We start from the raw sequence: 21956 nt of genomic DNA, 5'->3' as shown, positions 1-21956 counted from the left end.
AATAATAATAATAATACTAATAATAACAATACTTATACCAATATTAATTATTTCTGACTCTAGAGCTAGGCGTTAGCTGCTTTAATTCATTTTTTATTCATTATTTATTTCGAGCTATTTTTGATTCATTTTTCAATCCGTAATTTTTTCCCGTATTCAGCCGCTGTGGTGACACGTTGCACAGAGGGCGTGTCTCTGGGCATTGTAGGACTTGTAGTTGTCCTACACTCCCTTCAGAGAGACTCATCGCGTTATGGAACTACAAATACCAGCGGGCTCCCCGCGCATGTCAAGGAGCTGCAGGACGCCGCTCCGTGGCATCTGAGGTGAGTTTAGCTGGAGCTAAAAACTATTCTTCCCCCTTTTGTCGCGATTTAAACCGTCTCTACGGAAACTCGGACGGACGGCCGTGACGTAGTAGGACGTCATGTTTCTGCCGGTGACGGGTTTGGGTCGCGTGCAGCCGGTTTGAACCTCAGCAGAGAGTTGTCCCTCTTGAGCTAACCGGCTAGCAGCAGCCTGACAGGTCAGAGTTCGAGTCCCGGACCCGCAGCTCCTAACCCCGGTCTGTCCGGTACTGGAAACACCCCAGTCTGTCCGTTATCAGTGATCAGAGTTATTGATCAGCTGCTAATCACCAAACAGCAGCCGGTGGGATAGAATAGAACAGCAGAAATAAAAGACTGCAGCCTCCTCCTCCTCTTCTTCCTCCTCTTCCTCCCCTGTCCACACCTGCAGGTCCTCTGAGTTGGTTGCCATGGAGCCAGCATGGCGACAGCAGGGCAGGGGGCGGGGCCGGGGTCAGGTGGAAAGGTCGCGACCTCTGCAGAAGGGACGAGGGGGGAGCACGTCTGACCCTCAGCGCGGTGTGGGCGGAGCTGGCGAACTGACCGCTGCGTCCATCCAATCCAAGTTCGACGAGATCAGGAAGTCCAACCAGGCTGCTGCTCAGAGATTGGTGGAGAGTCAGGTGAGTTCCTCCTCCGACGAAGACGAGGATGATGAAGATGAGGCTTCAAACCACGGCGACGGGAAGCGGGGAAAGATCCTGGCGTCTACCTTCACCTCCTACGCCGATCAGACTGGTGAGTCTACTGTTACCATAGCAACAAGCATCACCTTTCAACCTCAGAAGAACAGCGCTCACCTGCTCCTGGGGGGCGTGTCTGTCTGCAGGTGGTGATGTCACGGGTCTGGCGAAGACGGGGCGGTATGTCAGTGAGCTCTTCCAGTCCGGCGCGCTCACCTGTCTGATCTGCATCGCCTCAGCCAAGAGGACGCAGGCGGTGAGTCGCCGGCGGCGGCCATTTTTACCTGTGTGGATGTCTTGTAACTGAACGAGCCAATCATCCTCTAGGTATGGAGCTGCTGTGCTTGCTTCTCCCTCTTCCACCTGCCCTGCATCCAGAAGTGGGCCAGAGACTCCGCCTTTCTGGTGGCGTCCGCCACCGATGAAGACTTCGGTCAGAAGCAGCACCCGTGGCCGTGGTGAGGAAGACGCACACGCTTGTTTTCATCAGCCAATCAGCTGCAAGCTGTCAATTCAACTCTGCCCATTTATCTCCACAGTCCCAAATGTCGAGCCGAGTACCCACCCACTGCCACACCAAACAGGTACGTATGAGCCCAGGTGCTGCAGGGGGGTCACCTGACTTCACCCCCTACCGAAGTGTATCAGCTGTGTTTCTGTGTTGCGTTCAGGTACCTGTGTTTCTGTGGGAAGCTGCAGGACCCTCCTGCTGACCCCTGGCTGACCCCTCACTCCTGCGGCTCTGTGTGTGAGAAGGAGCTGAAGCCCACCTGTGGACACACCTGTCTGCTCCTGTGTCACCCCGGTAACGGCCCCGCCCACCTCACGTGTCGCCAATGGTCCTGGTCCAGAATGCTGCTCACCTATCGGTTCTCCTCGTCTTTCAGGTCCCTGTCCTCCATGCCCAAAGATGGTCGCTGTTTCCTGCATGTGTGGCAAAGCTAAGCCCCTCCCCCGTCGCTGTAGCAACAAGGTACACTGAATTTACATTCAAATACTGTCTGATGGAAAAGCTTCATAAACAACTGGTGTGTTTGTGTGTGTGTGTGTGTGTGTGTGTGTGTGTGTGTGTGTGTGTGTGTGTGTGTGTGTGTGTGTGTGTGTGTGTGTGTGTGTGTGTGTGTGTGTGTGTGTGTGTGTGTTCCCATAGGCGTGGTCCTGTCAGCAGCAGTGTGGGAAGCTGCTGAGTTGCAAGCAGCACACGTGTACACACCCCTGTCACAAAGGTACCCCTGAGGTCCAATCACACAGCAGAGTGATTGGAGGCCGCCTGTAATGTGTGTGTGTGTGTGTGTGTGTGTGTGTGTGTGTGTGTGTGTGTGTGTCTCAGAGTGCTCTCCGTGTCCCCGAGTCAGCGTCCAGAGGTGTGTGTGTGGTCGGGAGGCCACAGAGCGACCCTGTTCCAGTCCTCAGTGGAACTGTCAGCAGGTACGCCCACCTGGACACCTCGTCCAATCAGCTGCAGCCCTGATGATGCTGCTGATTTCAGGCTCCTCCCCCTGATCCTCCCCCTCCAGGTGTGCGGCGCCCTCCTGTCCTGTGGGAATCACACCTGTGAGGTTTTGTGTCACGATGGAGTTTGTCCTCCGTGTCCCCGCTCCATCAGCCGGTCCTGTCCCTGTGGGAAGACCAGTGAGGCGCGCACACACACATGCGCACACACACACACACACACACACATTGTCCTGACTCGGTGTGTGTGTGTGTGTGTGTGTGTGTGTAGAGTCGTCTCTGCCATGCACAGAGGACGTGTCTCCGTGTGGGGACACCTGTGATCGCCGTCTGTCCTGTGAGAAACACACTTGTTCCATGAGGTGTCACCGTGGGAGCTGTGAGACCTGTAGGCAGGTGTGTCACACACACATTCTCACACACACATTCTCACACACACATTCTCACACACTGTTCCTGCATGTCAGGAGGTGGAGAAGGCGTGTCGCTGTGGGAAATACAGGAAATTGATGCCGTGTCACAAAGAATACGTCTGTGAGTCCAAGTGTGGAAAAACCAGGAGCTGCCAGAGACACCAGTGTAGGAGGAAGGTCAGTCACCTTCATCATCATCATCATTATCATCACCTTCATCATTATCACCACCATCATTATCATCACCTTCATCTTCACCGTCATCATCTGTTCAGTAGTGGCTTGACTTAAAGCAGACAAACTGTTCTTTCCTGGTCATGTGACTCCGGTGTGAGCTCGACAAGCATCCAGTCAGCTACATGCTGTTAGCGTTTAGCAGCAATTAGCATGTTGGTGCTAGCTCACGTGGTCTCTGATCTGGCTGCAGACGTCCGGACGTTCTCTAAATGTCACCGATGGCTCCTGATAGCTAAAGGTTAGCTGACGTGTCTGTAATCCTGGGTAACTGTTTCCCATCATGCCTTGTGTTCCAGTGTTGCCCTGGTAACTGTCCTTCTTGTGACCAGAGCTGTGGACGAAGTCTCGGATGTCGCAACCACAAGTGTCCATCCGGGTGTCACCAAGGTAACGAGGTAGTATGACTGCTAATGGTAACCGACGGAACAGGCTGGGGAGTTACGTCTCCCTGACTGTCGCTCCGTGATTGGGAGACAAAGGATAATTTATGCGTGTCTGTCAGCTGATTGACTGCTCTGACCTTTCAAAACAGACAGAGTGGCGACGCCGCCAACGCGTCACGACCAGATAACAGCTGACAGCAAGTCGGGCGTTCGCTCCAAACACGAGAGGGGACCTGTGGGCCCTCGGGGCCCTCGGGGCCCTCTGGTGCTGAACCCGTCTCTCCCTGTCCACAGGAGCCTGCTACCCGTGTCCCGAGTCGGTGGAGGTCCGTTGTTCCTGTGGCTCCACCGTCCTGGAGGTCCCCTGCGGGCGGGAGAGGACCACCAAACCCCCCCGCTGCAAAGAGCCCTGCAGGTGAAGGGGTGGGGCCGACCCCCATCAGCCTGCCTCCTGCTGGCGGCGCCGGTAACAGCCCCCCTGTGTCTTCCAGGTGCCCCCCATCGTGCCACCACCCCACCAGAGAGCCCCACCGGTGCCACCCCGGGCCCTGCCCCCCCTGCAGGCAGACCTGCCGCCTCCCGCTGCCGGGCTGCAGCCACGTCTGCCCCCAGCCCTGCCACGACCTGGTGCTGGTCCGGTCCCAGCAGGTGGGCGGCGCCGCCGGTCCATCGGGCTCCCTGCTTCCTGTCGGGCCGGTGACCTCTGACCTCTGTGTTTCAGGTGCGGCTCGCCGGCCCCTGGGAGCAGCCGACCGAACCAGCGTTTGTGAAGAAGGCTCTGCCCTGCCCGCCGTGTCAGGTGCCCATCCCCACGTAGGTCTCCGCCCACGGGCCACGCCCACATTGTCTGCAGAGTGTTTGGTTGGGGGTGGGGTGAGGCGGGCATTCAAGTGACTGTTTGTGTTTCAGGGCCTGCTTTGGTGAACACGAGGTAAGTTCCACCCCCTCTGAAGCCCCTCCTTCCTGTCTTCACCCCGCTGTTCTCTTTTCATCCACCTCCTCCGTCCGTCTGGCTCCTCCTCCTGTGTCCGTCTGGCTCCTCCTCCTCTTCCGTCCTTCGGGTTCTTGGGGTTCTTGTCTCTCGTTGACCTTCAGAGGGGGTGGAGGCTCAGTGGTGTCTCTGCTGGTCTGAGCAGGTCAGCCCGGTGCCGTGTCATCAGCGAGGGCCGTTTTCCTGCCAGCGAGCCTGCGGACGACCTTTGACCTGTGGAAACCACACCTGCAGCAGGGAGTGTCACCTGGTTTCCGACGGCGACAAGGTGAAGACCTCAGAGTCAAAAGTTACTGAGAACACGGTCAGTCAGGTTCAGCCAGTGTCCTACATACCAATCAATATAATTGATGATCAGTTCGTACCTCTTTCTGCAGTGTGAGGTGTGTGAAGAGGCCTGCTCCAAGCCCCGCTCCCCTGGTTGCCCCCACCCCTGCCCCCGCCCCTGTCACCCTGGCGACTGCCCCCCCTGCAGCCAAATGATGCGTCAGCGCTGTCACTGCAAGATCACCGTGCTCTACGTGGAATGCATGTCAGTCCGCCTTCTTTACACCAGCACTTCCTGCTCATCAGTGATTGGACAGCTGGTGGCTGCTGATTGGACGCTGGAGTCCCTGCTGTCAGCGGGTTCAGGAGATGATCTGTGCTTCTGTCTGCAGGACGCTGACCTCAGCTGACCAACAGACCAAGGTGATGTTGAGCTCCTGCAGCAACCAGTGTCCCAGACAGGTGAGTCCATGTATGGAGATGTGTGCCCCCGCCCCACTGCATCATGGGACACACTTATCAGCCTGTTCAAGTGGTGCCAGGAGCCTCGCATCACCGCGTCTGACAACACGTAGAAAATAGAGCTGCAAGTCACACCTCACTCCCCCTCACATCTCTCCCTCCTGCACCCCCCCATTTAACTGTCCTTCATTTGACTTAATATTTGTTGTAACAGTTTAGATTCTGTGTGTGTGTGTGTGTGTGTGTGTGTGTGTGTGTGTGTGTGTGTGTGTGTAGCTCTGCTGTGGTCATCGCTGTAAGCAGGTGTGTCATCCAGGTGTGTGTGAGGAGAAGTGTCAACAGAAAGTGAAGCTCCGATGTCCCTGCAAAAGGATCAAGAAGGTCTCTGACACACACACACACATGTGTGTAAATGTGATGTTATCAATGGGGGCTCAGGTGTTCCTCTTTGTTTATCAATAGATAATCAGTAAAAACAAAATGTGTGTGTGTACCTTTTGCAGGAGTTCTTATGTTCCCAGTCAGACCAGAGTGTCCAGTGTGACGACACCTGCAGAGACCAGCAGATGAAAGTCAGCCAGGTAAAACACACACACACACACACACAGGTTAATTTGAAGCAGGTGTAATTCAACATCTGTGTGTGTGCACGTGTGTTTTTTGTTCAGCTTAAGGAGGCGGAGCTGAAAGCAGCTGAGGAGGAGGAGCAGAAGAGACTTCAGGTCAGTGTGACATCACTAGCTAACAGCTAGCCGTATGCTAATGAGTTATTGGCTTAAGGGGCGGGGCTAGAGGCGGGAGTGACTGTTTTTAATGCAGACATGAACGCAAGTGTGTGTGAATGTGGGGGTTGTGGGCAGAGCCCCTGAGTCATGTGACTGTGTTCAGGAGGAGCTGGAGGCCTTCGTGAAGCGACAGCAGCGAGGAGGACGAAGGAGTAAGAAACGAGGGAGGAGGGAGGAGGCTGACGAAGAGGGGGCTTCTGGGACGTGGTGGAGGAGGTGTGTCTTTATCCTGGTCCCACTGGGTGGAGCTCTGCTGTCGGTGGCCACCTACTACCTCCTGACCATGCCCTAAGAGGTCTCAGGTCGCCGTGGACGACGGATGTTTGTTTCTCCTTTAATTTTCGTTTTGTCTACTGTCGGCATGTTTGCTTCTTTCGTTGTTGATGTGTTGTTTGTTTTTCCTCCAGTAGTGGGACAATAAGTGATCCCGATGTTTATTCTGTTGATTGTTTGTTTACATCATTAACGTAAACAGTAAGACCGTATCTGTTTATATTTAGTTGATCAAACATGATGTCATCATGATGTCATCACTCATCATGTCTTAAGGAGTCCCGTTGAACGAAGGAGTGTGGTGATTGGTCAGGTGATCAGTTGAAGATGTCAGTCTATTGATTAGTTGATCAGCTGTTCAGTTGTTTGTCGATACATCCTCACAGAAGAAGTTAGAGTCCAGTTAGTCAGCTCAGGTTTTGCTTTCCAGCTTCCTCTCCAGTGACATCACCACAACCTGATGACATCACTGCGCTGTGTACAGGATGTGTCGCCATGTCAGCTCACTTTGCTCCGCCCATCGCTACTGCTCAACGTTTAATCAGTTGATCAATGCTTTGATGATCAGTAATGATAATGGTTTCAGGCAGCAGCCAGGAAATGTGATTTAAATAGCTGATCATTGATTAATCTAGATGATGAAATGATGGACGACCTGATGCTCAGTCGTCTTGACAACAGCTGTTCCTGGAATGTAAGAAATGTTTTGATGTTCAAAAGTTTTTCTTTAATAAATACAATTCATGAATTTGTTTACAGATGAAAGATTATCATTGATTTTTTACTGATGAGTCCTTGAAGCTATTGGCAGGAAATCATCTCATCTATTGACCAACTGTTATCAATCAACTATTGACTGTCTATTAACTATCGTCTCATCTATCGACTGTCGTCTATCGACTCATCTATCAACTGTCATCTGCTGACTATGTACTATCATCAATCTGCTGTCATTTGTTGACTATTGACTGTCATCTATTGACTATCGACTCCAACTATTGACTATCGACATCTATTGAGTATTGACTCATCTATTGACTGTCATGTATTGAATATCAACTATCATCTACTGACCATCTGTTGACTCGACTTATTTATTGACTAGCGACTCATCTGTTAACTATTGACTGTCATCTATCGACTGTCATCTATTGACTATCGACTCATCAATCGACTATCATCTATTGACTGAATCCTTCAACTATTGACTCATCTATCAACTCGTCTATTATCGACTATCATCTATCGACTCAACTATCGAGTATTGACTGTCGACTCATCTTTCGACTGTCATCTGCTGACTATCGACTGTTATCTCGACTATTGATTGTCGCCTATCGACTGTCATCTATCAACTGTCATCCATTGACTATCGACTCATCTGTTGACTATTGACTGTCATGTATCTACTGTCATCTATCGACTGTCATCTGATGACTAGCGACTCACCCATTGACTGTCAACTGTTGACTATCGAGAGAGACAGATGGAGACAGAGAGAGAGAGAGAGAGGAGAGAGAGGGAGGTGGAGGTCGAGTCTGAGGGGGCGGAGCCAGCGCGTCTCACGTTCCGTTAGTTGGCGGAGCCTCGCGGGCAGCAGCCAGAGGGATGGTCTCGCGCTCGGAGGCGGGCGGCATCGGGTCATGTTGTCCGCGAGGCTGGAGAGCTGCCCGCGTGTCACCTTCAGCGGAGCGGCGCGCGTGACGGTGAGTCTCTACCCCCCGCTGCCCTTGAGCCCGTCCTCCGTTCCACCGGAGCCGCTGATTAACTGCCAATCAGCGTCCAGCAGACGTCCACCGGCGGCCCGGTGGCACGTGTTGAGGAGGAGGATCGGTTCGTTTGACCGGTGGGCTTCACGAAGCCACCGGCTGCCGCCGGTAGGCGGGGTTTCGGTCGCTTCTGGCGTTTATTCCTAAAGTCACGTTAATAATGAACAAGCAACCCCACCTACACCGGTACCGGACAGAACTCAACTCCGGTCCCGGTTCTGAAGCTGAATCAGCAGGACGTTAAAGCGAGAGTGAAACGAGAATAATTGTTGTTGTTTACCTTCAGCACATAAACAAACCAGCATCCTGCCGTCCTATTGGTTGCTGACCAACATGCCGACAGAACCGGGACCGGGTACCGGACCTCTGGAGTTCGGTCCGACACTTGACCCATGTTTGTTTATTCTCCAATAAACAAATCAACAAGTGTTTACAGCCGGTGGGAACGCCCCCAAACCTGATCAACTGATCGATCATCGATCAGGGATCAGGCTCTCCTGGTCCGGAACCAGAAGAACATTTGATAACAGCTGAGGAAGAAGCTCCGCCCTCTTTAATGTGGGGGCGGAGCCCTAAAAACTCGGATTAGCCTCATCTCGGCCTTCAAAATAAAAGTCTTTGAATCAGTTCCAGTTTGAAGACAGTTTTAATTTCGTCCTATCGATCAGGTGTGAAAGTTTTTGTTTGGAACGCGTCCGTTAAATCCTGGATCGATGGGTATATTGAACGGAGAGTGAGGGCGAACGGGGGAGAGCAGGGGGGAGCGAGGGCGAGCAGGGGAGGGCTGGTGTCGAGTGTCTCTTAAAAATAACTCCAGTGGGTCCAGCGGAAACTCTGAGACACAAACGCCCCCACTCAGCAAAAATAACCCAAGCTGAAGGGGCGGGGCTTGAGCCTCTGACCACGCCCTCCCTCGCCACTGATGTGATGGCTGAGGGTCCTGACCCGGTGTGGGTGTGTCCCACAGACTTCAGGAGGCGAGGCCAAGATGGGCGGGGATGTGTGTCCTCACAAGCTGGGATCCACCAATCACCTTCGACGGCTGGTCTACATCCTGGTCCCGACGGCAAGCCTGCTGGCCGGCCTGCTGCTGGTGCTGGTCCTGACGGGTAGGTTGCGGTACGATAGGAAGCCCTACGGCGACCAATCAGAACCCATGAAGTAATAAGGTTGAGCGTCATTAGCATTTAGCATTCTGTTAGCAACTGTTTCTGAATGGCTTTACAGGTAGCTAACGGTTTCTGGATGGAGTCTCTACTTCAAACGGGTTGGTTTCTTCTGTGGGAGGATGGGTGGATGGATACATAAAGGACGATGGATGGATGGATAAATAGATAATGGACGATGGATGGATGGATGATGGATGGATGATGAATTGATGATGGATGGATGATGGATGGATGATGAATTGATGATGGATGGATGGATGATCGATGGATGGATAGATAGATAATGGATGGATGGATGGATGGATGGATGATGGATGGATGGATGATGAATTGATGATGGATGGATGGATAGATAGATAATGGATGGATGGATGGATGGATGATGGATGGATGGATGATGAATTGATGATGGATGGATGGATAGATAGATAATGGACGATGGATGGATGATTTATGGATGTATTGATGATGGATGGATGATGGATGGATGATGGATAGATGGATGGATAATAGATGAATGGATTGATGACGGATGATGAATGGATGGAAAATGGGTGGATGATGGATGGATGATAGATGATGGATGGATGGACAATGGATGGTTGGATGCTGAACAGGCTGATGGAGGAGTGTAGGAGGAGAGACGACACATTCATGTTCTCTCATTCATTCACAGCTCTGTTAATTACATGGTGTGTGTGTGTTTGTGTGTGTGTGTGTGCGTGTGTGTGTGTGTGTGTGTGTGTGTGTGTGTGTGCGTGTGTGTCATTCCTTGTCTCATCACCATGACAGTGGGGGAAGGGGAAGAAGTTAAACAGAAAGAATTTCACATATTTACACAGGTAGTAAAAGTCGACCTTCTCCTCTTTCATCCTTTCTTCCTTTCCTTCCTTCCTTTCATCCTTTCCTCGTCTCCTCTCCTCCCTCCTTCATTCTTATCCATCCTCTTCACCTTTCTCTTTCTTTCATTTTGTTTTTTGATGGCTGTTTCCTGTTTGTTTGTTGGTTTGTTTGTTAGTTAGTTCTTTGTTATTTGTTTGTTTGTGTAACATCTCGTGCCCTCATTCTGCTCACCAGCAGCGTCGCCATGGCAGCAGCTGTAGGCTCATTCGTCATGGAGACGACAGCTGCCTGAGGTCACGTGACCGTCACACTTAACCTTTATGTGAGGAGGATATTATGGGATGTCCCACCGTCAGGGGGCCGGCTCAGCGTCTGCTATTGACGTGTGACATTGTCTGGTTACTGATTGGCATCATCAGACATTTGTTGACAAATAGTTTATTGATGAACACACCAGGACTGTGTGTGTGTGTGTGTGTGTAGAGCTCTATGTATGTGTGTCTGTGTGTGTATTTCTGCGTGTGTCTGTGTGTAGTTCTACTGTATGTGTGCATGTGTGTAGCTGTGTGTGTGTGTGTGAGTGTGTGTGTGTTTTAGTGTGTGAGTGTATTTGTTACTGGAGTAAGCGGAACCTGTTTCTGACCTTTGAACTTTCGGGGTAATGTGAAGTGGGCGTGGCATGTTGACTCCCAACATGAATTTACCTCTCATTGGCCCGTCGCGTTCTTCTGCAGGTACATTGGGGCGTGGCCTCTTGGACTCCAGCGCCCTCCCTTCCCCAGAGCCTATTGCAGATGGTCATCCTGGCTACCGTGACAACAGCACAAACCCCGCCTCCTCCAGTTACGATATGGTCAACGTGACCTCATTGGTAGCGAACCACCATGATGAAGACACCACAAGGGGCGGGAACCAAAGCACACCTGCTGCTCCTACCGGCCCTCCTCCAACCTCTTCTCAGGCCCCGCCCACCCAGAAACCTCCTGATTGGCTGACCTCGGTGCCATCATTGAGCACCGCCTGGTCAACCAGCAGCACATCAGCACCTGACTCAGGTACCTGCAAATGTAGTTGGAATGGAATGGAAACTAAGGAGGGTGCTCCATAGATTTGCTGCTACGTCCCTAAAACTACAAATCCCACTATCACGCGCGTGCGTACGTGTGTGTGTGTGTGTGTGTGTGTGTGTGTGTTTCTATCTTAACATTCACCTCGTCTCCGTTCCGTCCTTCAGTCTGCTCATGGGGAGGCGCGGTGAATGCTAATGAGCTCCAGGCAGTTCAGCACTCTGATTGGCTGCTGGGCGGTCACCAGCTAACAGTTAGCTGTTCAGCGTCGGCTACTGTCGGCTGGTCAGTTAGCTAAGTGTAGGTGAGAAACCAGAGGCTTTTGGTTGAGGTGATCATGTCAGAGGTGGTGGTGATGATGTCAGAGGTGGTGGTGATGATGTCAGAGGTGGTGGTGATGATGTCAGAGGTGGTGGTGATGACGTCATCTGTCTACAGGTCGTTGTCAGCTGATCACTGAGCCCCAGTGTCACATGTTGCCGTACAACCAAACATGGCTGTCGTCCTCGGTTGCCGTGGTGAAGAGCTCCGAGGTGGACATGTTGCTAAGGTAAGGCAGGGTGCGTTGGGGGGCGTGGCCCAACATGCTGCAGTGGGCGTGGCCTGACCCGGTCTAGTGGGCGTGACTAGCACTATCCTCCTCAGGTTCTTCAGCTACCTCAGCCGACTCTCCTGCTACCGACACATCATGCTGTTTGGATGCTCGCTGGCGCTGCCCGAATGCATCGCCGCCGACGACACACTCACCAGGTAACACACACACACCAGATAAAACACACACCAGGTAATGCACACACACAGTCCGGTCAGACTGGGTCCAGACAACCACAGAGAGTCCCAGATCCACAACCAGAACCAGAACCAGAAAGGGCAAGTCACAACGGCCTGACCCAGCATTCTTTTAGTTAACAGCCAATCAATGATCATAATGTCAGCTTTAGCATTAGTTCCATACGAGCTAATGTTAGCTTTTAGTGTTAGCTAATGTTAGCTGCAATCATGGCTGCACATGTACCACCATTAGTTGTAGACGTGCTAACGTTAGATAGGCTAGAGGTGCTGACCCACATGAATTAGTTTGTTTTATCTGTGTGTGTGTGTGTGTGTGCGTGTTTGTCTGTGTGTGTGTGTGTGTGTGTGTGTCAGGCGTGTGCTGCTGCCGTGTGCGTCCTTTTGCGAGGCGGCGAGGGAGGGGTGTGAACCCGTCCTCCAGATGTTTAACGCGTCCTGGCCCGACTTCCTGCGCTGCTCACAGTTCAGTAACATCACCATGGCAACCACAGGCCCCGCCCCTTCTACCTGTTACACTCCCAGACAGATCAAAGGGAAACCCTGTGGGTGAACACATACAGACACACACGCTGCCATTCAGGTGGTTTGATGACATCACATTCTAAATGTGCTTACATTGGTTGACAGCCATGTGTGGCGGCAAAGACCACTTCCTGTGTGCCACTGGAATCTGTGTCCCTCAGAAACTGGTGTGTAATGGATACAACGACTGTGACGACTGGAGCGATGAAACACACTGTGGTGAGAAACACATGCAGACACACGCACACTCAAACACACACACTCAAACACACACACACACACACACACACACACACACACACACACACACACACACACACACACACACACACACGCTGTATAAACAGCCGATGAAGTTCTAAAGCCGTTGTCATGGGGACAAGTTTGTAGGTGATTGATTGGATGACAGGTTGTGTGTGTTGTGGTTGTCGTGGCAACACAAGGAGACTATAGGCGCTAGAATGTGGAGAGAGAAAGTTATCCCTTAGTTAATGTCTCTCGCCCTCTGCTGACCTCACTGTGAAAGGAGGAAGAAATAAAACAACCCGAAAACAAAAAGAGAGAAAAGAAGAAGTCAATATTCAAAACAAAGAGAGAGAAAGAGATAGAAACAAAGAAGGAGAAGCAGTGATGTCATCACATCCTGTCTCTTTCTCTGTCCCCCCTCCCATCTCCAGTGTGTTCAGATGGACTGTTTCAGTGTAACACTGGTCGGTGTCTCTCGCCCGCTCTGGTGTGTGACGGTTACGACGACTGTGGCGATCTGAGCGATGAACTCAACTGTGGTGAGAGGCCCCACCCACCCCGATCATGTGATCTGGGACCCTATTTGTCCTGATTTTTGGTGCTAACCAATGGCGAGATGTGCTGTTTCAAATGACCTGCTGTATGTCCAGTGTGTGACCTGAGTCGCGAGCATCGCTGTGGCGATGGTCGCTGTGTCTCCAGAGACTGGCTGTGTGACGGCGACCACGACTGTCTGGACAAGAGCGACGAGGTCAACTGCTGTGAGTCAAACCAGAGTCAAACAGGAGTCACACCGGTTTAGACTGCAAGTCAAACGGGAGTCAAACTGGTTTAGACTGGAAGTCAAACTGGAGTTAAACCGTTTTAGGCTGTAAGTCAAACCAGAGTCAAACCTGTTTAAACTGCAAGTGAAATCTGAGTCAAACCTGTCCAGACTGGAGGTTAAACCGGAGTCAGACCAGTTCAGACTGGGAGTCAAACCTGGGTCAAACTGGTGTAGGCTGTTTGGTATAGGCTAGAAGTCAAACCAGATTGATTTTCTAGTGAATAAACCGTCTGTTCATGAAATTAATAATGGATGTGTCCAACTGATTAACAGTTTGTTGAAATGAATATCTGTGTGTGTGTGTGTTTGTTTGTTTGTGCGTGCATGTGTGCGTTCATGTGTGTGCAGCCTGCAAGAGTCAGGGTCTGCTGGAGTGCAGGAACGGTCAGTGTGTTCCGTCTGCGTTTCGCTGCGATGGTGAAGATGACTGTAAAGACGGCAGCGATGAAGAGCACTGCAGCAGAGAGCCGAGTGAGACCTGTTCACCCCTGTTCACAACTGTTCACACCTGTTTACACCTGTTCACCCCTGTCACATCTGTTCACACCTGTTCACCAGTCACACCTGTTTACACCTGTTCACCTAACACACTTGCCTGTCCACCTTTTTCACTCTTCTTTATTGTGTTTGTGTGTGTGTGTGTGTGTGTGTGTGTGTGTGTGTGTGTGTGTGTGTGTGTGTGTGTGTGTGTGTGTGTGTGTGTGTGTGTGTGTGTGTGTGTGTGTTCCAGCTCAGGGTGTGTGTGTTCCAGGTCAGACCAGCTGTTCCTCCATTTCCTGTCCGTCGTCTTGTGGGGGGGCGGGCTCCGCCTGTGACCACGGAAACAACAGCAGCATCACCTGCAGTGAGTTCCCTCTGCTGAGGTCTCTCAGGTGTGTTGGGGTAACGCCCACCGCCTGTGACATCACAGGATGTATAACCACTGCGCTGTGTGTTTTCAGGCCGCTGTGAGCCAATCAGCCTGGAGCTGTGCATGAACCTGCCCTACAACCTGACCAGTTACCCCAACTACCTGGGGCACCTGTCCCAGCGGGAGAGTTCCGTGTCCTGGGAGGCGTCGCTGTTCCCCGCCCTGGTGCAGACGGGCTGCTACCAGTACCTCATGTTCTACGCCTGCACCCTGCTGGTGCCCAGGTGTGACCCAGTGACCCTGCAGCGAGTCCCGCCCTGCAGGTAACCCGTCGCTCGCCTGCCGCTCGCCCGCCGCTCCACTGGCTTCTCACACCGTTCCCCTCCTCCCTCCCTCAGGTCCTTGTGTCGTCACGCTAAAGCGAAGTGTGAGTCGGTGCTCGGCATTGTGGGATTGCAGTGGCCTGAGGACTCTGACTGCAGTCAATTTCCAGAGGAGGGCGGGAACGCTACCTGTTTGCTGCCGGAGGCGGGCGTTGATGGTACGCACCACACCCATCGCCATCATCCATCCACTGTAATGCACTTTCATTCATTTCCTGGTTGTTTTTCCTGTGTTGCCGTGACGACAGAGTGCTCCCCCAGCCATTTCAAGTGTCGCTCGGGTCGCTGTGTGCTGGCGAGCAAACGCTGTGACGGACACCTGGACTGTGACGACCACAGCGACGAGGACGAGTGTGGTGAGAATAGCACGGCCAGTAAAACCAGTAGAACCAGTAGAACCAGTACTACTACCTGTAGTACAGTACTACATTACTGGTACTCCAGGCCCCATCTGGTTGGTATTGATGGTAATTGGTGTTGGCCTTGATGATGTCACCTGTTGCTAGGCTGTTCTGAGCGCGCTCTGTGGGAGTGTCCCGGCAGCAAGGTGTGCATCCAGTCCAGTCGGATCTGTGACGGCTTCCCAGACTGCCCCCTGCTGGTGGACGAAGCCAACTGCTGTGAGTGTGTTCGTCGTCACACACACACGATCGTTAATCAATCAGTCGTCCACGCACTGATCAGTTATGGGTGTGTCCTCAGCGGCGTGCAGCGACAACGAGCTGTCCTGCAACAACCACCAGTGTGTCCACCGAACGCTGTGGTGCGACGGACGCAAACACTGCTCCGACAGCTCCGACGAGTGGGACTGTGGTGGGTGTGTCACACGCACACACACACACAGACACACACACACATACATCAGTGGTGCTGATGGGTATTGATTGTCCCTCCAGTCTTCCTGTCTGATCGGTCGGGTTCGGTTCTGACGGTTTTGAAGACAGCAGCTGAGTATCAGGTCTGTGCCGACGAGTGGAACCACGAGCTGAGTGTCCTGACCTGCAACCAGCTGGGACTAGGGTAAGGTTAGTAACACCCAGAACCAGACCACTAGAACCAGAACCGTAGGACCCAGAACCCTAGAACCAGAACCCTAGAACCAAAAACCCTAGAACCAGAACCCAAACCCTAAAACGGGAACCAGGTCAGACCCGTGGGTCAGACTGAGACCCGGAGCGGGTCACTATTCACGGATCAATGAGCTAGAAGGTCCTGATTGAAAGCCCTGATTGGTCGATCCAGCCTATTTCACAATAAAAGCCTGGTTAAAAAGGACTTTTATTTTGAAACAAACACACGTGTCACTCATGACGCCTTTGTTTCCAGAGTTCCCTCCTCTGTTTCCATGGTAACTGACCAGCCTGGCATCCCAGGCCGTCGCCGTTGGTTACATGTCCATCCCGACTGGAACCTCCGGAATGGGTTGGCGCTGCAGGCGCGGCTGGAGAAGAGAAGGTAGCGCTGGTACCGCCTCTGGAGGCCACGCCTCCCCGCCGGCTGCTCTAATCTGGTTGACTGTTGTCTGTCCACAGCCACGCCTGCCACTCCAGGAGGAGGGTGTCGCTGGTCTGCACCCGAGACGGTACACACCCCCTTTGTCACTTCCTGTTTGGGTGAGAGTGAACGCTAACCCCGCCTCCTCTCTCCCTCAGAGTGCGGCCTCCGCCCGGCAATGGCACTCCGCCCCCACAGGAAGAAGAGGATCCTGGGTGGACGGGTGTCGCGGCAGGGGGCGTGGCCATGGCAGTGTTCCCTGCAGAGCGGTCAGAGCGGCCACGTCTGCGGCTGCGTCCTGATTGCCCGACGGTGGGCGCTGACAGTCGCCCATTGCTTCGAGGGGTGAGACGGCGGTGTGTGTATGTGTTTGTGTGTGCGTGTGCAGCGCTGTCTGACGGGCACCGTGTGTCGCCAGGAGGGAGAGCGCCGACCTGTGGAAAGTGGTTCTTGGCGTGAACAATCTGGATCACCCCAGTGACCACACCCAGAGCCGCCGGGTGCGCTCCATCATCGTACACCCGCGCTACAACCGGGCAGTGGTCGACTATGACATCAGCGTGGTACAGCTGGACTCAGAGGTCACACAGACATACACACACACACACACACACACACACACACACACACACACACAGGTATTGATCGGTGTCGGTGGTGTTCTCAGGTAGAGGAGACGGACTTCGTCAGACCCGTCTGTCTGCCTGAACCCGAGGAGCTGGCCTCGGCCGATGCCTACTGTTACATCACTGGCTGGGGTCACATGGGCAACCGGAGTGAGCACACACACATGCATTCACACACACTGCTGTTATCGATTTGTCACCAACAGTATTTTATTTTTCATTTGTGTGTGTGTGTGTGTGTGTGTGTGTGTGTACAGTGCCTTTTAAGCTCCAAGAGGGCGAGGTTCGGATCATCTCTCTGTCTCAGTGTCAGTCGTACTTCGACATGAAGACTATCACACCCAGAATGCTTTGTGCCGGCTACGATGCTGGGACCGTCGACTCATGCATGGTACTGGTCCAGATCCATCAGAACCGTGACACACCAGAGACCACTCCTAACCAGTGTGTGTGTGTGTGTGTGTACAGGGCGACAGTGGAGGGCCACTGGTGTGTGAGGGGGGCGGCGGCCGCTGGACGCTGTTTGGCCTGACGTCCTGGGGCAGCGTGTGCTTCAGTAAGGTTCAGGGCCCCGGCGTCTACAGCAATGTGACCCACTTCACGCCCTGGATCCGCCAGCAGATCTACGTTCACACGTACCTCACCGACTGACACTTCCTGTCCCGCCACACCACTTCCTGTCTCAGCATTCCAGGAGGAAGTGATGTCATTGTTAAGCTCACACAGACACCTTCAGTTCCTCGTCCTGTGCCTATATCTATACGGATAGCCTTCAGATGCTAACTAGTGTTAGCTAGCATTAGAGATGCTAGCCAGTTAGCTAGCAGTAGAACAGCTGTTGTTGACGTTGAGTTCCTGTGAGTACCTGAACTGAGTTACCCTCCTGTCAGTCCGCAAACGCCATCATGAGGATGATGCCATTATGTCTGATAATATGCTGTGCACCCCCAATAAGTAACCGCCCATCCCTCACACACTTCAGTAGAATTTGAACTTTTTAATGAATTAACAAAACGTTAATTTTTGCTTTCACATGTTTTTATTTGTTTGAGTCACATTTGTTACGATTTTATGGATTCTAATCGAGAACTGAAGCAGCTGAGACCCTAAAGACACAACGATCAGGTGATCAGCGCCCACTTTCTAACAGCTGCTAGCTAATGTTAACCCGTTGAGCACTCAGCGACCCACAATGCTTCTCTTTCTAGTGCCTGTCTTTCACCTGAGCGGTTCTTACCTGTATAATGTCATACTGTGTGTGTGTGTGTGTGTGAGAGAGAGACGACAGAGAGATGACAGGGAGAGAGAGGTCGTTCTGTTTCTGAACAACTTGTTTTGGTAACTTCGATGGACAACAGGAAGTACGAAGAAATCTCTTGTCAGGATCCCTGAAGCTTCATAAATTATCAGCTTGTTAGCTTCTGATTAGCCACAGCTAACAGAGTACCAAGCTAACAGCCAACCGCCTGCTTCACGTTGAAATAAGATGACTGTCTGTGGCTCAAACTGACCAGTCACGTTAGCGCTGGCCAGGATGTGAAGCACAAATATAGCGTCTTGCTAACATGGGTCGCTAATAAATGTCTTCATGAAATTAGCAGGTGTTAACAGTAGTTTGAACTGGTTCACATGTAGCTTAAGTTAAAGCAGACTCAGCTCACACAGTGGTGATGTAGCCGGCTATCAGCTAACTGCTAACAGTTAACGCCAGATCCTTTCATGTTTGATAGACGTTGTTAATGAGATGCTCCAAGCTAACGTTTGTTCTGCAGCTAAAGTCTTGATCCCTCTCTTTCCTCTTCATCCGTCCCTCTAGAGGTCTGAATCCTTTCTTTAAGTCGTCCCAACAAATTGCCCATTGATGCTAACGTTAGCGAAACCCAGAACATTCCAAGTGGTTGTTGTTGTTGTTTGGTTTTTTAAGAGTATTTTTCTACGGCTTTTTGTATGTCATGCTAATTACACAGGGCTGTTGGTGTGTGATGATAACGATGATGATGATGATGATGATGACAATGATCATGTGATCTGTAGCTTCTGATGTTGTGTACACGTGAATATTTGGTTTGTATCAGTGAACCCACCAATAAAAATCACTCTGTCATCTGTGTGAGAGTGACTCAACGCCACTGACCAATCACAGCGCAGGACAGTTCCACTTCCTCCCATCCGCTAATAGTAGCAACTACTTCCTGTATTTGCAGGGTGGAACTGTCCAGTGATTTTCCAGACTGGCTCAGGCTGGTGACTCATGTAGACGGTGGATCAAAATAAAGAATGAAGGCAAAAAAAACCCAGAAAAAAACTCTTGGGTAAAAAATTTTACACAAAAAAGTTATTTTGATGCGATGAATATTTTCAAAACCCTTCTTTGTTTCTCAAATCCTGAATAACAAAAATGTTACTAACATTCGGACGGAAAGACGTCACAGCGAAAAAACTGCGTTGAAATCACACAAACTTATTTCATCGGATACGGGCGTGACCCCATTGATCCACCGTAGCCCAGATGCCACATCCAGCAGCTAGCGCAACGCTAGTTAGCTTTCTGGGTTAAAGAAAGCTAATGAATGATGAAAACACACAAATACACTCATTGATAGCTAGCTTGTAACAGCTAAGCTAACTGTAGCTTGAGAAATAATGATTTGCTAATGTAAGCTAGCCAGAAACCGCTGAGCAAAGCATAGCTGAAGACAAAACTTTATCTTAGCTTGCAACTGATCACAAAGCTAACTGTAGCTGAAGTTGTAATGATATGTTAGCTGGCTAATAGTAGCTAGTCTAGTGGTAGCTATAGATGTTATAATGATGTTTTTTATGCTAGCCAGTGACGGCTAAGCTCGCTTGTGTTGCGGGGGATGATGGGAGTATTATGGGATTCTGAAGATGAATCGCTGAAACCACAGGCTCCTGAGGGCACGGAAATGCGGCCTTCAGAGCTGGGGACGAGGTGGGCCTAAGAACAGCGAGGGCCAACCTGTCATGAGGCATCCGAGTGGCCAAGAGACAGTACTCCAGGAGGATCGCCAACCACTTCAGCGACAGCAGAGACACCAGGAACCTGTGGCGGGCGATTCAGTCCTTTACGGACTACAAGACCCCTCCGCAGTCCTGCGACAGCTCCACCACTCTGCTGAACCAGCTGAATGATATCTTTGCATGCTTTGAGGCAGACAACAGCATCCCGGCACAGAAGAGTCCACCCCCTCCTGGCGACCACGCATTGACGCTTTCTCTGGACAGCGTGAGGCAAGTCCTCAGAAGGACCAACGCCCAAAAAGCCCCAGGTCCTGACAACATTCCTGGTCGTATCCTGAGACACTGTGCTGATGAGCTCACAGATATCTTCACAGACATCTTCAACATCTCCCTGAGCCAGGCTGTTGTCCCCACCTGCCTCAAAGCCACCACCATCATCCCAGTCCGGAAGAAGTCACCCCCATCTGGCTTCAACGACTACCGCCCGGTTGCACTCACTCCCATCCTCATGAAGTGCTTTGAGCGGCTAGTCATGCACCACATAAAGTCTACCCTCCCTTCAACCCTTTCCAGTTCGCTTACCAGTCCAACCGCTCGACCAATGACGCCATCTCCACTGCCCTACATTCAACCCTCACCCACCTCGACACGAAAGAGTTGTACGCCAGAATGCTGTACATGGACTTCAGCTCAGCATTCAACACAATCATCCCCCAGCAGCTCATCCACAAACTGGACCAGCTCAGACTCAACACCTCCCTACGCAACTCGCTACTGGACTTCCTGACAGGGAGACCACAAGCAGTTCGAGTTGGTAACAACACCTCCAGCACCATCACACTATCGACGGTGCTGCAGTGGAAAGGGTCAGCAGCAACAAGTTCCTGGGTGTGCACATCTCCGAGGACCTGTCCTGAGACTATAACACCGCATCGCTGGCCAAAAAAGCCGCAAACTGAGGAGAGTGAGAGCCCAACCCCCCATCATGCTCACCTTCTACAGAGGCACCATTGAGAGCATCTTAACCAGCTGCATCACTGTGTGGCACGGCACCTGCACCGTTTCCTGCCGTAAGACCCTGCAGCGCATAGTGAGAGCAGCTGAAAAGATCACTAGTGTCTCTCTCCACACGCAAACACACGCAAAGCCATCAGCATTGCAGGTGATCCCCCCCCCCTCTCACAGCCTTTTCAGCCTGCTGCCATCAGGTAGGAGACTGCAGAGTCTGCGGGCCAGAACCAGCAGGCTCAAGGGCAGTTTCTTTCACCAGGCGGTCAGGAGGCTCATCTCCCTTTCTGCTCTGCCCCCTGCCATAGCCTTGAACTCTACCCTCACACTGCCCTGCCCTCTCCCCAGTACCTGACTACCAATCTCTGTCTCCCCCCGTCAACTCAGGGACTGCGCACACGTCACTTCCCCTATGGGATTAAGGAGTGTATGGAGATGTTTACCATCCCTTGCGTTTCATCTAATACTTCGTGCTGTACTGTCTTATGTACTGTCTGTGTTGTACTGCCTGTTGTACTGCTTGAGTTGTACTGCCTGTATTGCCCTGCCTGTGTTATACTGTCTGTGTTGTACTGCCTGTTGTACTGTCTGTGTTGTACTGCCTGTTGTACTGTCTGTGTTGTACTGCCTGTTGTACTGCCTGTTTACCGTCGGTCAGAGAGGACTGCAATTTCATCTGAGTTGTATGTCGTGCATATATGGTACATTTGACAATAAAGCTGACTTTGACTTTGACTTTGAACGGTCGGGACTACTTCCTGCAACGAATGAATCCGCCTCAGAGCGCCGGCAGCAGACGTGACGTTCTGCGTTAATCATGGAACAAAGACGCACACGGCGACACACACCTGCCATTATCTCCATGACAATGAGACGTGTCGTCTGCCGGTGACCATGAATGCACCGCCGTTGCTTGTGTGTGTGTGTTACAGTCTGGTGTTAAGGCCGCTGACGGCGACCAGTGTTTCCCTAATGCCTGGCTTCAGTATGCGTGTGTGTGTGTGTGTGTCTGTGTGTGTGTGTGTGTGTCTGTGTGTGCGTGTTGTTGAGTCACACACATGCTGTTATTAACATACTCCTGGTGAC

The 21956-nt window shown here is 51.8% G+C and overlaps 2 protein-coding genes across 2 annotated transcripts; both read left to right on the top strand.

Moving 5' to 3' along the window:
* The first annotated feature begins 138 nt into the window (after window positions 1–138).
* Window positions 139–7041, top strand: nfxl1 (nuclear transcription factor, X-box binding-like 1). The gene is made up of 23 exons (XM_068308594.1): window positions 139–1085; window positions 1177–1286; window positions 1358–1488; window positions 1570–1614; window positions 1702–1835; window positions 1918–2003; window positions 2181–2256; window positions 2361–2458; window positions 2548–2662; window positions 2754–2878; window positions 2950–3072; window positions 3429–3519; window positions 3810–3930; window positions 4007–4163; window positions 4237–4328; window positions 4425–4446; window positions 4652–4810; window positions 4884–5038; window positions 5166–5235; window positions 5512–5616; window positions 5739–5816; window positions 5904–5957; window positions 6124–7041. Exons 1-23 carry the CDS (start codon window positions 758–760, stop codon window positions 6310–6312), a joined length of 2664 nt encoding a protein of 887 aa, XP_068164695.1. The 5' UTR covers window positions 139–757; the 3' UTR covers window positions 6313–7041.
* An 838-nt stretch (window positions 7042–7879) lies between these two features.
* Window positions 7880–19150, top strand: corin (corin, serine peptidase). The gene is made up of 24 exons (XM_068308657.1): window positions 7880–7999; window positions 9030–9171; window positions 10809–11129; window positions 11580–11691; window positions 11787–11891; window positions 12288–12475; window positions 12561–12674; window positions 13133–13240; window positions 13352–13462; window positions 13876–13998; window positions 14258–14371; window positions 14469–14700; window positions 14776–14918; window positions 15009–15116; window positions 15267–15380; window positions 15463–15573; window positions 15657–15780; window positions 16087–16215; window positions 16293–16342; window positions 16413–16599; window positions 16673–16835; window positions 16922–17030; window positions 17138–17271; window positions 17349–19150. Exons 1-24 carry the CDS (start codon window positions 7937–7939, stop codon window positions 17529–17531), a joined length of 3288 nt encoding a protein of 1095 aa, XP_068164758.1. The 5' UTR covers window positions 7880–7936; the 3' UTR covers window positions 17532–19150.
* The last annotated feature ends 2806 nt before the right edge of the window (window positions 19151–21956 follow it).

The sequence above is a fragment of the Antennarius striatus genome, chromosome 23 (genome assembly GCF_040054535.1).
Source record: "Antennarius striatus isolate MH-2024 chromosome 23, ASM4005453v1, whole genome shotgun sequence".
NCBI classification, from domain to species: Eukaryota; Metazoa; Chordata; class Actinopteri; order Lophiiformes; family Antennariidae; genus Antennarius; species Antennarius striatus.
Note: the sequence above shows the minus strand (reverse complement) of the source record. Positions and strands in the feature narration are given on the sequence as shown.